Source organism: Athene noctua, chromosome 5 (genome assembly GCF_965140245.1).
Source record: "Athene noctua chromosome 5, bAthNoc1.hap1.1, whole genome shotgun sequence".
In the NCBI taxonomy this organism is placed as follows: Eukaryota; Metazoa; Chordata; class Aves; order Strigiformes; family Strigidae; genus Athene; species Athene noctua.
Window position 1 is genome coordinate 35,417,953 of NC_134041.1, and position 13,603 is coordinate 35,431,555.

The 13,603-nt window shown below is 39.8% G+C and overlaps 1 protein-coding gene across 1 annotated transcript in view; it reads left to right on the forward strand.

Moving 5' to 3' along the window:
* PLA2G4A (phospholipase A2 group IVA) overlaps positions 1 to 13,603 on the forward strand; it is a 79,066-nt gene that overhangs the window by 38,944 nt on the left and 26,519 nt on the right. Inside the window, exons 6-8 of the mRNA XM_074907686.1 lie at positions 2,022 to 2,059; positions 4,175 to 4,316; positions 12,889 to 13,025. Coding sequence (XP_074763787.1) covers positions 2,022 to 2,059; positions 4,175 to 4,316; positions 12,889 to 13,025 — 317 coding nt within the window. The remainder of the gene's footprint in view (positions 1 to 2,021; positions 2,060 to 4,174; positions 4,317 to 12,888; positions 13,026 to 13,603) is intronic.

The window sequence follows — 13,603 nt, forward strand, 5'->3', positions numbered from 1 at the left end:
TATATGTATATAAATACTGTCTGCATTTCTGGTTTGGACTATGGTTTATTATATGATCAGAGGTCTTTGTGACTTCTCTGTTGTTTTTCATGTGATGTAACTTTAAAAGTGTGGTTACAGCAAATAACTGGTTAAGGCCTATTTATTGGAAATCAGAGTTCCGTATGTAAGATTTAGCGTTTAATTTGGCATAGCCTTAGGGCAGTTGGAATTTTGATACCCTCTTTTTTTTTTTTTTTTTTTTTCCCAAGTTACAGCATTTTTTGAAATTTCTGCATAATTATTTCACTAAGTGCTTCAGTAACTCTTGCCCTTCCAAAGTGTGTGCTGACTGCAGATGCCTGGTTCTGCCAGGCACAAGGTTAGGGAGTGAGAAATAGCTGATGAATAAATTCTGAAAACACAGTTTACAAAACTCATGCCAATAATATAAAGCCTTGCCACATTGCAGATATGCTTTAACGTCTCATCAGCACTCATCAAATCTTGGGAGAGAACACAGGAGAAAAAAAATCAATGAAAAAGTCCAAATACACTCTGAAATTCTAAGCAGAGAGTAAGGGAATATCAAGTCAGGTTGAGCCCAATGTAGACCATTTGTATACACAATGTGTATTCCTGAGATTTCTGTGGCAGCCTGTATATAAGGTATAGAAAATGGTGTACTATTTCCCTATTGAAACGTTTTACTTCAAGCGTTTATTTAATACTGAGTGTGTACATTTTTTCAACCATTGGATCACTTCGTGGTTTCTGAAGTGCTTTCTAAATTTAGTAATATCAGGTGCTGGAATAATGTAATTACTACCCTGTCTTTGAAGTATTTCCGTAAATGACTCTTCACTCTGTTTCTTCATGTTCTCCCTTTGTTATTTCTTTTCCTTTTCTTTCTCCCACCACCCTGCTAATACGGTACCTAATTTACAGTTCCCATTTCAGAGGGCAGGAGCAGAGTGCCAGGTTTTACCTGGCCTGTCAGCAGGGATGCCAGATACGGGAGGCCAGAGGCAGCTTTGCACTTCCATACCCTTAACTACTCTGGATAAGTGTCAAGCAAACATGCAGTCTGAGGTGTTGTAGCTTTGCTCCCAGTGATCTCACGTATCACAGACGAGGAGGATAATCCCTGTATAGCTAGAGACGAGTGAAGCAAGGCACTCTGTGTGAGTCTGTTACACTCCTACAAGGCTGTACCAACGTGTTGGTGGCCATTGCATATGAGATTGTTCGGGGAGGTGAAAATACCTGCCTGTTCTGACTTAGTTCTAGCAACCTTGTACTCTCAGATTTTGCCTAACATGCAAGTGGTGCTTTAACCATTATTTTTTAACCTTTTGCCTGCAGGCAACCCCTTTAAGTGCTCTATGAAAGTCAGGGGAGACCAATCCATAGCTTATGGGTCAGGTAGTTCTATGTGGTCTGCAAGTGAAATCATTATGTAGTGGCATTTATTAGTTTACTTGCAACTTTGAGAAACTTGTAAGCAATCACTCTTCCTGATTGATAATTTAAGCGTAACTGTGGAAAGACACTTGGTGACTCATGTGGAACACATGCAAATCTTTATTTCAGATACAAGTTGAGTATGAAGTTTACCCAGTGAACTGGGCAGCAAGTGGCAGGTAGACTGTGGCTGGAAACAGAAACAAAGAGTTGTGAGTGCATGAAGCAAATTAGATCCCCTGTGGCCAAAGATGAATAGCACTGTCAAAAAGTGATTGTCAGTGGAAGAAAGCCAAGACAATGGGATCAGATGAAAAAGTCAGGACCTAGCAGCACCTAGCAGCATTTTCTATTGTATTCAGTGCTAGTGGTGTATTTTGGAATCACATTGTATGGTTTTAAAGAAAAAAAGTTCCATAGAGAAGAAACTCATTCATGCATTTCAGAAATGTCCTCCTTTTTTAAAATAGTGTTTTAAAGAAAAAATTTGACAGTAATAGTTAGTTTACATTCCAGGGGTGTTTGTGGGTTTTTCCTTCTCTAAGTGGTGTAACCATATTTAAATATTTCTTGTTCAGGTCACAGAAATGACTTTGGAATTATCTCTTGAAGTATGGTAAGTATCTCATATTTTTAAAAAAAGTGGAATATATATTAGCAGCAAAGAATTTTTATTTTACTCCATTAGAATTTTTTTAAAAACATGTCAGGTAGAGTGCAAAGTTTCCTTGTTTTAACGTAGAAATACTAAGTACTGTAAAGTCATGAGATTTTAAAATTTAGGGTTATTTTCACTTTGTAATTCTATCATTGACTTAAACACCATTACTTGTACTAATAGGTGTGTCCTTTCTAAATGTTTGGAGAAGCAAGGCCATCATACATGAATTTCTCAACCTGGCTTATGTTAAGTGCTTTTCCTTTTAAAATGTTTTTTCTCTGATAAACTCACAGGCATCAGGTTAAGCTGTTATCCTCATTATTTTACCTTCTGTGGTAACTTTGCATATAGTGTAGTAACCTTGCATATAGTAACTTTCAGCATATATGGATAGTCGTTACAAAGCTGCCCCTGAAATTTATTTGAACGTCAGTACCATGGAGTACTGAAGTCAAAGGCGAAGGTCTCAGTAGGGCCAGGATTTCACCATGTGTAAAGCCAAGTGGATGCTTACCTTTTTTTCCTCCTTTTTTTTAACCTCTCCACCTGTCTTTCTCCCTCTTTCTTAGCCCATCTAGGTGAAAGACCAAAAATCACCTTGAAGCATAATCAGAAAAAATATCTTTTAAGTCTAAAAATGAACTATTGAGAACAAGGGATTTTAAAGTCTTTTTTTGTCTGTAACTATAAATAGCAGTGCTAAGCACTATAACTGTAAATGTAGAACTCTTTCATAATGACTCCAGAGACTGACAGACATCCACCAGGGATTTCTGCTCTTCATTTTGTACTAGTAAAGATGTATATGTGGGTGGCCTTTGCGACCACCCCTAAACCTTCCAGGGCTTGTACATTACAAGTATTTCCTATCTCTGACATTAAATGAACAGAAGATACCTGGCTGTGAGTTGCTGCTCTTAGGCAGTAGGCTTTGAAATATTCAGACAAAAGGATCTGATCGAGTTCTGTCCTGTTGTTCTCATAAGACTACGTGGAGTTTGGATTCTGCATGGACCTCTTGTTCACAGTGTCATATATCATATGTACCATATCTTCGCGGAGCATTGCTTCTAGGCAGTCTTTTTCCCCCTTTTTCTTAATCCCATTATTACATAATAGTTTTTTTTAAAATGTGAGAAATTATTATCTGTGCCTAAATAGATCCATTTCACCACTCTATGTTTTTCATGAAGGACTTGTAAAAATGCTGCCTTGGAACTCACATGTCAAATTATCCACAAACATTTTTAGCTCATCTTCATAAATATGAGAATTTCAGTGAGGTGGATACCAGGTCGAATTTGTACACTCCTCCCCGCTGCTGCCTGCTAGAGGCAGTGCTGCTGGGAGGTATTGTAGCTCAAAACTTTTGGATATCATCAGGCTCAGGGAGTTAACTAGTCCAAATGAGCTGACAGTTCAGATTGTTTATCCTGCCTTGACAGGTGAAATGAGAAGTGGGACCTGAAATTGTAGTTTTTATCTTAAGTACAGTGTTGAGGTCTTTACACAGCCCTATATGCATTTTTGATCACACAGTGTGGGGAAAAAGCTAGAGAAAAAGGCTTTTTCCCGTGGCCAGCCAGTACAATTTTTGCTGAGATCCATACAGTTTCTGATTGTAAGACTGAAAGGATAGAGTCGAAATTACCCTCTTCTCCCTTAACATGAACCTCTATCTTAAGAATAGTATGTGTTAGGAATGTGTGAAAATTTTTCATTGCAGTTCTTTGTAAATTGATAATTGTATGTGAGTGGTGAACTCGCTATATTTTAATTTTATTTTTTTAAGATCAGACACTAGAAGACACCAGAAGCTGCATATTTTGTGTTTGATTTGCACTGGTATGTGAACAATGAGGTTTCTATATAAAATGCATGTCTTAAAGATGCAATGTGCCATTGTTCTTTATATCCATCACTAATGCAATTGTCACATGAATAATCATATTTTAGTTTAGTTTAGTTAGTGAGGAGTTTACTCTTACTTTCACTCATTTCTCTAGATGATATTTTTAATTCTGTTTTGAATTACGCCTTTGATTAAAGCCTGTCTGTTTTGCAAAACAGCTCTTCAACTGATCTCCGGTTCAGCATGGCTCTTTGTGATGAGGAAAAGAAATTTCGGCAACAGCGAAAAGATAATATCATGCACAGTATGAAATCATTTCTAGGAGAGGAAAACAGCAGGATCTTGACCACTTCCCGTGATGTAAGTTGGGAGAATTCATATGAAGATTTATATCACCTTTGGAGTCCTGCATTTGTCTCTCAAAGGAATGAATGAGAAATATGAGGTAGAAGGGTTCAATGTGAAGACAGATAGCAGAAGCAAAAAAAATACCTTTTTTCTCTATGCGCATAGAGTATTTAGGCTGGAAAATAATTTTTCCTGTGCTTTAAATTTATAGATTAAACTTTAAGGAGACAAAATCCTGTGCCAAAATGAATCTGCACTTATATAAGATATGCCCATTATGTGCGAAAGGACAATACTGTGTAAATGTCATCGTAGGATAGTAATCACAGCTTTTCATTTGTGCTGGCACTGTAAGCAAACTGCTGTAACTTTTATCTGGTTCTTTATTGTTTTAATCCTTAGCAGGATGTGCCTAGGTTAAAATTAGGCAAAGGAGATAAATCATGCTTTTCATTTTGCTCTGATTCAGAATTCTGTGCTTTATTAAGGTGTTGGTTCTGAGTTTAGATTGTCATCTGACAAATGCCTAAAGGGCATGTGAAATATCTGCTGCACAAGAGGCGTGCGGTGGCTCTGGGCATGTGCCCAACTGCAGAATCTGCCCTTGCATGCTTGATATCCAGCCTGAGCTCTTTAAAATGGCCTTGGCTATGTGGCTCCCTTGTCTAAAAGATTAGGCAGAAGATGAACTGTTTAAATGCTAGAGTCCGTTTGGAAAAGATTTATTTTATTTTCTTTTTCCTTTAGCCCATTTTATAGGATTAGGATTACGAAGTTTATTTCTTAGAGGACGTGAGAAACTTCAGCTTTCATTGACTTGCTGGTGCTCTGTATCAAGCCCACAGAAAGTTAAGCCAACAGATCTAGTTGGACTGATGGTGGTTTGGGTCACATCGAAGTGAGGAGGGGTGCCGAACCCTACTGACCTTTCCAGTGATTTCATAAAACACTGCATTATTTTGTGTTAATTAAGGATATCGTTGGTACAGATCCACTTGTTTTGTAGTAACTTTTCCATCATCCTCTTTTTTCCTTGCTTGTTCCCTCTTCTGTTCTGCTCCCAGAGTTGTGATAGGAAGACTGTGTATGTGGGGGGTGTCAAGCAACAAACAGAGTATTGAATTAATCTGGGTTAATTAATTCATTGATATTGATTCCTTTAGTGCATTTTTAGTATAAGCAGAATGTGGACAATGTTTTGCAGAAACTGGAACCAACACTGAAGAATTCCTTTTAAATTTCTATGAGGTTTTGAGCAGGTGGTAAATGTGTTACTGTTGTATACTTCTGAGCTCTGTCTTGCGTAATGAAATGCACTTGTGTGAGTTTTCTGAGGAAGATTAAAGAATTTGGAAAATACTGTACATGTTTTATTTGTAGTCAAATATATTGTGCATATTGTGAACGAACATTTTCAAGGTTTTTTAATTTTCAGTTCAGTTATTTTAATCTGAACACATGCAGATCTTCTCAGAGGAGATATCTGTGAATATGACATTGGTCTGATCTTCTACAGCACAATAATCTCTTTCTCAGAAGGGATGCAGATATTCTGCTGAGATCCAGTTAGCACTGGAGTGATACTCAGTGCCTGAAGTATCAGTTCTGTGCAGGTGGTATGTGTGCATGAATTACTGTAAACCCTAAGTAAGATTTCATACTCTTTTTGTCATCATCTTCACTTGGTGTCCCTCATTGTATGAAATACTGAAATGTTATCAGTTAATTTGCATCTTCCAGGACAAGACAGTAATCTCTACTTCTAGGCTTATCAACCCTAGGAAGGACTGAGGTAATGTGATCCTCCCATTTATCATATGCCAAGTATGTATTTCTAAGATGACTTGTCAGAATTCTTAGCTGTTTCTAGGGATGAAAAAACCCTTTTTGTTCAAATTAAAATATAGTTTTGTCCTTCTAACCTGTCAGTTTACTTTTATTGCTACAGATGGAAGATAGCAGGAGGATTTATAGGATGTTTGTAGTCTTAACATGGCATCAGAAGTTAGGAGACATAATGAGTATTCTTAGCTGCCTATGAGTCATTGTTTAATCTTAAACAAGTCACTTACTCAAAGTTCATCTAAGTTTCTTCATCTGTGAATAGCAACATGTGTGCCTTGCAGGGATGCTATGAGACTTTAACACCTGTGAAATAATTATACATCCCCGGATGGGGAAGTGAGTACTTCAAAATTTCCTTACTGAACCTTGAGGCACATTCTGAAAATTCAGATTTTTCATAGCTGTGTTATTGCTCAGTTTATTTTTAGAATTTCTGTTGCTTTAAACAATTTTATAAAAATACCATAATCAATCAAACAAAGCATATAGTTCTCTAAGACTGGATTTCCAGAACAATTTTTTAATAATCATTTGTGTACCCCATGGCAAATTTTTTTCCACTGCAGGTATTCTTGTATGCACAGTGTTTCCAGGGGATTTGGATAAAAACATCTGCACCACTAATTCTCTAAACAAGATTTAATATGTTTTAGCTTTTTATTTTTGCCAGATTACTGGAAAATATGATTGAGATGCCTTCTTCAGAACTTGCTTTTCTTAAAACATATCTTGTTTACCAAATCCTTTTCATTTTCATGCCCAGTTTGGTGATTAAGCAATCAGGCCTTTTTGAGATGAGGTGCCCATTGGTTAAAGTGGAACTGTATGGTGCTGAGCTACTCTGCGGATGTATTGACAAAACACTTCCTCAGTGTTCTTAAATCCTGTTGAGTGGAGGTTGTTTAGATGATATCTAAGATGGTTTGTTCAAAGCTAGCTTCGATCCCTCATCATTGTGCCATGCAGACCAACCATAGGAAAAAGAAAGCCATGCTGGCATGGCCTTTTGGTTGTTGAGAAGTGGGCACAACCATATAGAACTGAGTGTTGCAGTGTGGCCAGGGATTAGAGCAACGGGCTCCTGAATTCAAGTCACATTTTTGCCATTGACTCACGGCATCACTTTCTTGTGAGTCACCCTTTTGGTCTAAGTTTGAATGGGTTTATTACCTCTGCCCTGGTTTTACTGATTATGTACAAAGGACTTCAGGTTCAGAGTGCCTCAAAGAGTGGAGTATGTCAGCCCCAGCCTGTGTACATGGAGAAGCACACACACCTTGGTATCCTGTCTTTTCTCCATTCTTTCTCAGTCATGAGATGGATTCATGCTTCTTGTTTCTTTTCCCTTTGTACTCTGCAGCTACTTCCCCCCTGCCCCTGCACTATTTATCCTAGAGGGCGACTTGTAAGATGGGTGTATGTAATTTCACATTTTACCATTTGTTGCCCTTAAATGTGTTGGAAACTGAATTGCAGTCAAAAAGCTGCTTTAACAAACCTACCCACTTCGAGTAGCTCTACTTTCCTCTGCAAAGCAGGAAAGGATTCTTAACCTTCATCATCTGATTTATGCCTACAAATCAGCTTGTATTCAGCTGTCTGAAATGAATGTAAATGTGCAGTAGATGCTCCTCTTCAGTTATTTTTTCATAATTTAAAAGCTTTATTTACTGTGGGAAGCTGACTTCAGCTTCTGCCCTCTGCTCTGAAGCTCTTTAGTTGAATTTCATTTCTGGATACAGTAGTGGTTGCGGCTCTTCATACTTTGCTTTGGTATCACGTGGAAATGAAGAGATACTACACCCACCTACCTCTCAATATACCCACCCTCCCCCACTATAGGAATTTATGATTCCCAGAATGACTGTGGATTGAGTATACAGGAGGCTGTTGCAGTCAGGATGCTAGTGACTCTTCTCAAAATTCTTACCGATTTCTCTGCATCCTGAAGAAAACTCAGATTTTCCCTTGTGCTCATGCCACTTCACTGATTAATAGATTTGTTGAATAGTGGTGCTTTGGAAGTGTTCTCACATACCTTTTCCAGGCTTGCACCTGCAAACCACCATCTTCATCCTGTTGGGATTTGTCTGTGTAGGTTAATTAGGTAGTGTTCGTAAAGAGCTTTCAAAGCCTAACATACGTTATTAAACTTGTGATTAGTAATATGGCTCTTCTGTTCAAAGCAACTGCTCCATTATTGGGTGTTGGCTTAACAAAACAGGCATGTCCTAAATCTTTACCTTTGTTTTGTCATTTTTTTGATAGATAGCTATCTCTGAAGGTGCATGACGAATGCTGATGCCAGTAAATACCTGTGGTTTCTATTACTAAAGCTTAACACTTACGAAGAAGATAATCAATTTTACTGCATCAAGAATAAGCAGTTTTTGCAGAATGGAAGCCTCAAGAAATGTCTCAGTTTACCTGGTCATTGTGCGTGGTCATTTCCGTGTGACTCTGTTTTCAGTCTGCAGAGGAGTTTCATGGCTTTGAGTGTGGAGTCTGCAGAAAGGAACTGAACACAGTGGTCACATTGGTTCCTCCTTCTAACAACTAATCCCATCTATTGGCACCTTAAATTGCATTTCAATGAAATTTTTGACTGATTACCAGTTTGATCAGATAGGGGCTTTCTGCACAACTGTGCAATTATTTTTATGCTTAGTAACAACCAAGAGGTTGTTACCTTATCACCACTGAACAGTGGAAAATTATTCTAGGTTTTGGAAACTGGGAACCAGATGAAACCTTTGCACCTTTGTAGATACATTTTCAATACAGTGTCACTTGTAACTGGATCTCCTTTTGCTCGCTTGGATGTGTCTTGGTAGCAGATACACAGTGTATCAGATACACTGTCTACAGATACACAGAAATTCTCCTTTCCTCTCTATAGTTCTTGCAAAGTAGTTGTAAATTTGAGACTGTCTTCATGCTATGTGGTAATATCAGGTGTTTTTATTATAAAATGTGTTTTTAAACTCCTAGCCAAAATATTATTTGTCTCTCTTCTGTTTCTGATTAGTAACTTTTACTGCTTTTGGCTCTGTTGCAAAGATATAATTTGGATTAAAGTTGGTGTTTGGATTGCTTTAAAAATTTCTGTGGTCTTGTAACTAAATAGTTTATTTAATAACTAAATTTAATATCTTATTTTGGATTATGGATAAGAAGGAGAGACATTCTAAAGAAATCCTGACTATGTTTTTATTTAGAAGTTTTATTACAAGTGATGACTTCTTCAAATAAATTCTAATTCTTCAGATACCTGTCAATTAGAGTTCTAAGTCGCAGTGCATCATGGGGGCAACAACTTAGTAATGCTGAGACCTGATGTGGTTTATTCACCCAATTTGTAGACTTACTGATTGTATTTTAATGGCTGAAACAGTGCCACAAATCTGTGCAGGTGAACTGAACTTAAAATTCTATACATTATTTCAGTGGACAGGAAGCTAAGCAGGTCATAATAATAGTATTTGACTTTCACTAGATATGTATATATTTTACTACTTGACATGAAGAATCAGAAAAATCAGGCATTACCTTTCTGTGCCTGTAAGCAACCTAAAATGGAGGATTCTGAGCAGTGTTAATATTGTGGCCTATTGGCAAGTAGTAGTGAATAAAAAATACTTATACAGTATAATAGAGTTGTAGAAATACTGTTTGGGAGGGACATCTGGAGGTCAGCTAGACCCAGTTGTCTCTGGAAGGTGACAACAGTTTATTTAATTTATTTATTTATTGATTTAATTTCAATTTATTGCCAACAGAGAAAATCAGGGGGATTCTGCCTGGCAAGTCCCAGAACAATTCTGAGTTTAGTGAATTCCAGAGTCATAACTCTGATGCTCATTCCCCAACCTTGGTCTCATCCTGAACTCACTCACTTTGTGAGGACTGACTGCAGACCAAGCAGCTCCCAGTGGCTGCATTTTCCTCTGGTTCTTTACTGTTTGTGAGCAGCAGGTAAGGTACAGTGATAGTCAGCCCCTCCAGCATTTGCATTAGGAAATTGTTACCAAGACCATCTACAAACTTCCTGGATGGCTTACACAATGCTGACCTTTCAGCAGGGGATTAAAATGACCCCATGAGCACCACAGCCAGATCAAGAGGCTTCTTCTGGTTTTCAGGGAAAGCCTTACCCACTTCGTCCCATTGGTCAGCAGTCTGAATCTGACTGCCACAACATCCCTTGTGTTACTTTTTTTCTGATCATGACCCAGAAGCTCCCAAAAGATGTGTCTCTGTTTGCATCCTGGTATTCTGTGCAATCAAGGAGCTGCTTTCTTGTAGAGCACAACCCCCTTGTACCCTTTTTCTCTGCCTGTCTTCCCAGCCTCCTCCCATCCATGGGAGTGTGCCATGCTGTGCCACCATGTCTGTGGCATTCTGATTGTGTCATAGACCTATGATTGCGTTTGAACTTCCAATTTTTCTTGTTTGATGTCTCTGTGCGTTAATATAGAGACATTTGAGGCAAGCCTCTGAGCACTCTTCCTTCTGGACAGGAGCAGGCAGGTTCACTAGTAACTTTCTCCCATGCATTCCTTCTGCATTTGCAACATTTGCACCCTTTGCTTACTTAGATCCCCCTCATTGAAGTTCATCTAAATTCCTCCTCATTAAATTAGCAAGTCTGTTCATGAAGGTGTTCCTCACTCTCTTGGTCAGGTGGATTCTTTATTTTCCCATGGATCATCTTCATCAACAAGCAGGGCTTCATTGTCAAGAAGCTGAGTCTCACTAGTGACACCACCTGAGCCTGATAGCATCTGCTTAAGCCACTCCTCTTCGAGACTAGAAAGATCAAGTCCACAGGCTACAGCCTCAGGTGCCTGTACCCCTCATTATTGCTCCAAGAGAGGGCAAAGCACCTCTCATCTGCTCAGAATCTCCCCTGTTTATATAACTGTTAGACACAGCAGCGAGGAGTAACATCTGGAAGGCCAGGTAAGACTCAGCTGTTTTTCATCATGGATCTGGAGTCTGGGCAAGCAGCAAACCTTCCTAAACAATCAGTCTGGCTAGCAGGTTGGCCTGTGTTCCACAGAAGAAGGAGTCATCAGTTACTGTTGTTTGTCACTTTGTAGCACTATTTCTTATCCAGTAACCTGTGGTATCTGGTCCAGAATCCTCCCTGACAGCCTTTGTTCCTTCTCTATCACCAGGGCTCTGAGCCAAGGAGAAGAGCTGCAGGTGGAAGGGGAGATGAGACTTCTCTCAATGCCAGAAGTAGCAAGCTTGCAGCTCCCCCTCTCCTGGGGATGCATGCCCTTGTGTTGCCGCAGTCATCTTCCTTCATGCCTGCATAGGAACTAAGAACATTCAGCTCCTCTTTATATCCCTTCATCCCAGGTTACATGCCATCGGTTTGCACCTCCCTAGTTGCTAGTGGTCCTTAGGTACAAGATAAATAGGAAGCTGGAAGGAGGTCTGCTCTGCCTCCGTGAGTTTTCCACCTTGGCAGAACTTCTCATGCTTCTGGCTGCTTCCTGGCTTCCCTTGCTCGTGATGGGCAGTGCTCTCCTCCCGTGCTGCAGTCCAGAAGTACTCACAGAATCATTCAGCTTGGAGAAGACCCTTGGGATCATCGAGTCCAACCACCAGCCCTGCTCTACAAGTTCTCCCCTACACCATATCTCCCAACATCTCATGTAAACGACCCTTAAACCAGGGATGGTGACTCCCCCCCCTCCCTGGGCAGCCTATTCCATTGTCTGACCACTCCTTCTGTGAAATTTTTTTTCCTAATGCCCAGTCTGAACCTCCCCTGTTGCAGTTTAAAGCCATTCCCTATTGTTCTGTCACTAATTACCTGAGAAGAGACCAGCACCAACCTCTCATTGTAGATCACCAACCTCTCATTGTGTCCTTTCAAGTAGCTGTAGAGAGTGATGAGGTCTCCCCTCAGCCTTCTCCTCCTCAAACTAAACAGCCCCAGCTCCTTCAATCGCTCCTCATAGGATCTGTTCCCCAGGCCCTTCCCCAGCTTCGTTGCCCTCCTCTGCACTCGCTCCCGCCCCTCGAGATCTCTCTCGTATTGACGTGCCCAAAACTGGACACAACACTCCAGGTGTGGCCTCACCAGTGCAGAGGACAGGGGGACTATCAGCTCCCTACTTCTGCTGGTCACACTATTGCTGATACAAGCCAGGATGCTGTTGTCTTTCTTGGCCACCTGGGCACACTGCTGGCTCATGTTCAGCTGCTTGTCAATTAGAACTCCCAAATTCTTTTCTTCCAGACAGCTCCAGCCACACCTCCCCAAGCCTGTAACTGTGCAGGGGGTTGTTGTGGACCAAGTGCAGGACCTGGCACTTGGCCTTGTTGAAGCTCCTGCCATCCAGGGCTTTGTGAAGCAGAAATGACTGAGTAAATGACATATAAATACTGTACATCACTCTTGGGCCCAGAGAACCCGAGGGGTAACATCATGGGTGGGATTATGATACGGTTCCATTCTATGTGAAGTGTTTAAAAGTCACATCTTAAAGTGCTTTATTTTTGCTGTTCTCTTACACACATACTGCTAAAAGATTGGGGAATACCTTTTTGTCTTGTTAGAACTTTTGTGCATGGGTTTGGAAAAGTAGGATCTCTGGATGGTGACCATTAGTTGCACAAGGCTGGCGTGTTTGGCCAGTGGTTGATGAATAATGTTTATTTACTACTTTTAAGTCTTTATCAGAACTGATGTGGTGATATGCTATTCTTCTCATCTCTGCAGGTACCAGTGATAGCAATATTGGGTTCAGGAGGTGGATTTCGTGCCATGGTAGGCTTTGCTGGAGTCATGAAAGCACTTTATGAATCAGGAATTTTAGACTGTGCGACTTACATTGCTGGTCTCTCAGGATCCACGTGGTAAGAGGTTTTTATTTGTTTTTTCTTCAGAAAGTTCAAGAATGAATTTTCATGAGAATTGACTTGTTTTTAAGGTTATAATTCACACCAATTTTTATTCATACACCATCAGTACAGAAAAGACATACGGAGAGAGCTGTCGTGCAGCATAGTGGGTCAGTGGAACAAGTCTGATGATGGAGTTGTTTCAGAATGCCTCAAGGGGTGAGGACAGCTCAGTCTCCAGGTGATCTTCCTAGGAGCTTTGGTACCAGGAATGCATGAAAAGAGGTGCTACATGTATGCACCCACATTTCTGTGTCAGCAGCCAATACTGTATGTACAAGGATTGTGTAACTGATTCTTTCATCTTGATAACCAAAAAATTAAGAATTCAAGCCATTGGTATAAAGCTAAAATATTTTTTTGTGTAGTTTTGTTTTCCTGATAAAATTAAAAAAAAAAAAAAATCCTGTGATTTGAAGATGATGACTCATTCAACCCAAAATGGATTGTATACTTTTGAGGGGATTTTCAGAGATTCTCAAAATCATTTTAGACTCAGTAGTCCCCTTCGTAGTGGATTTACTGGGGATGTC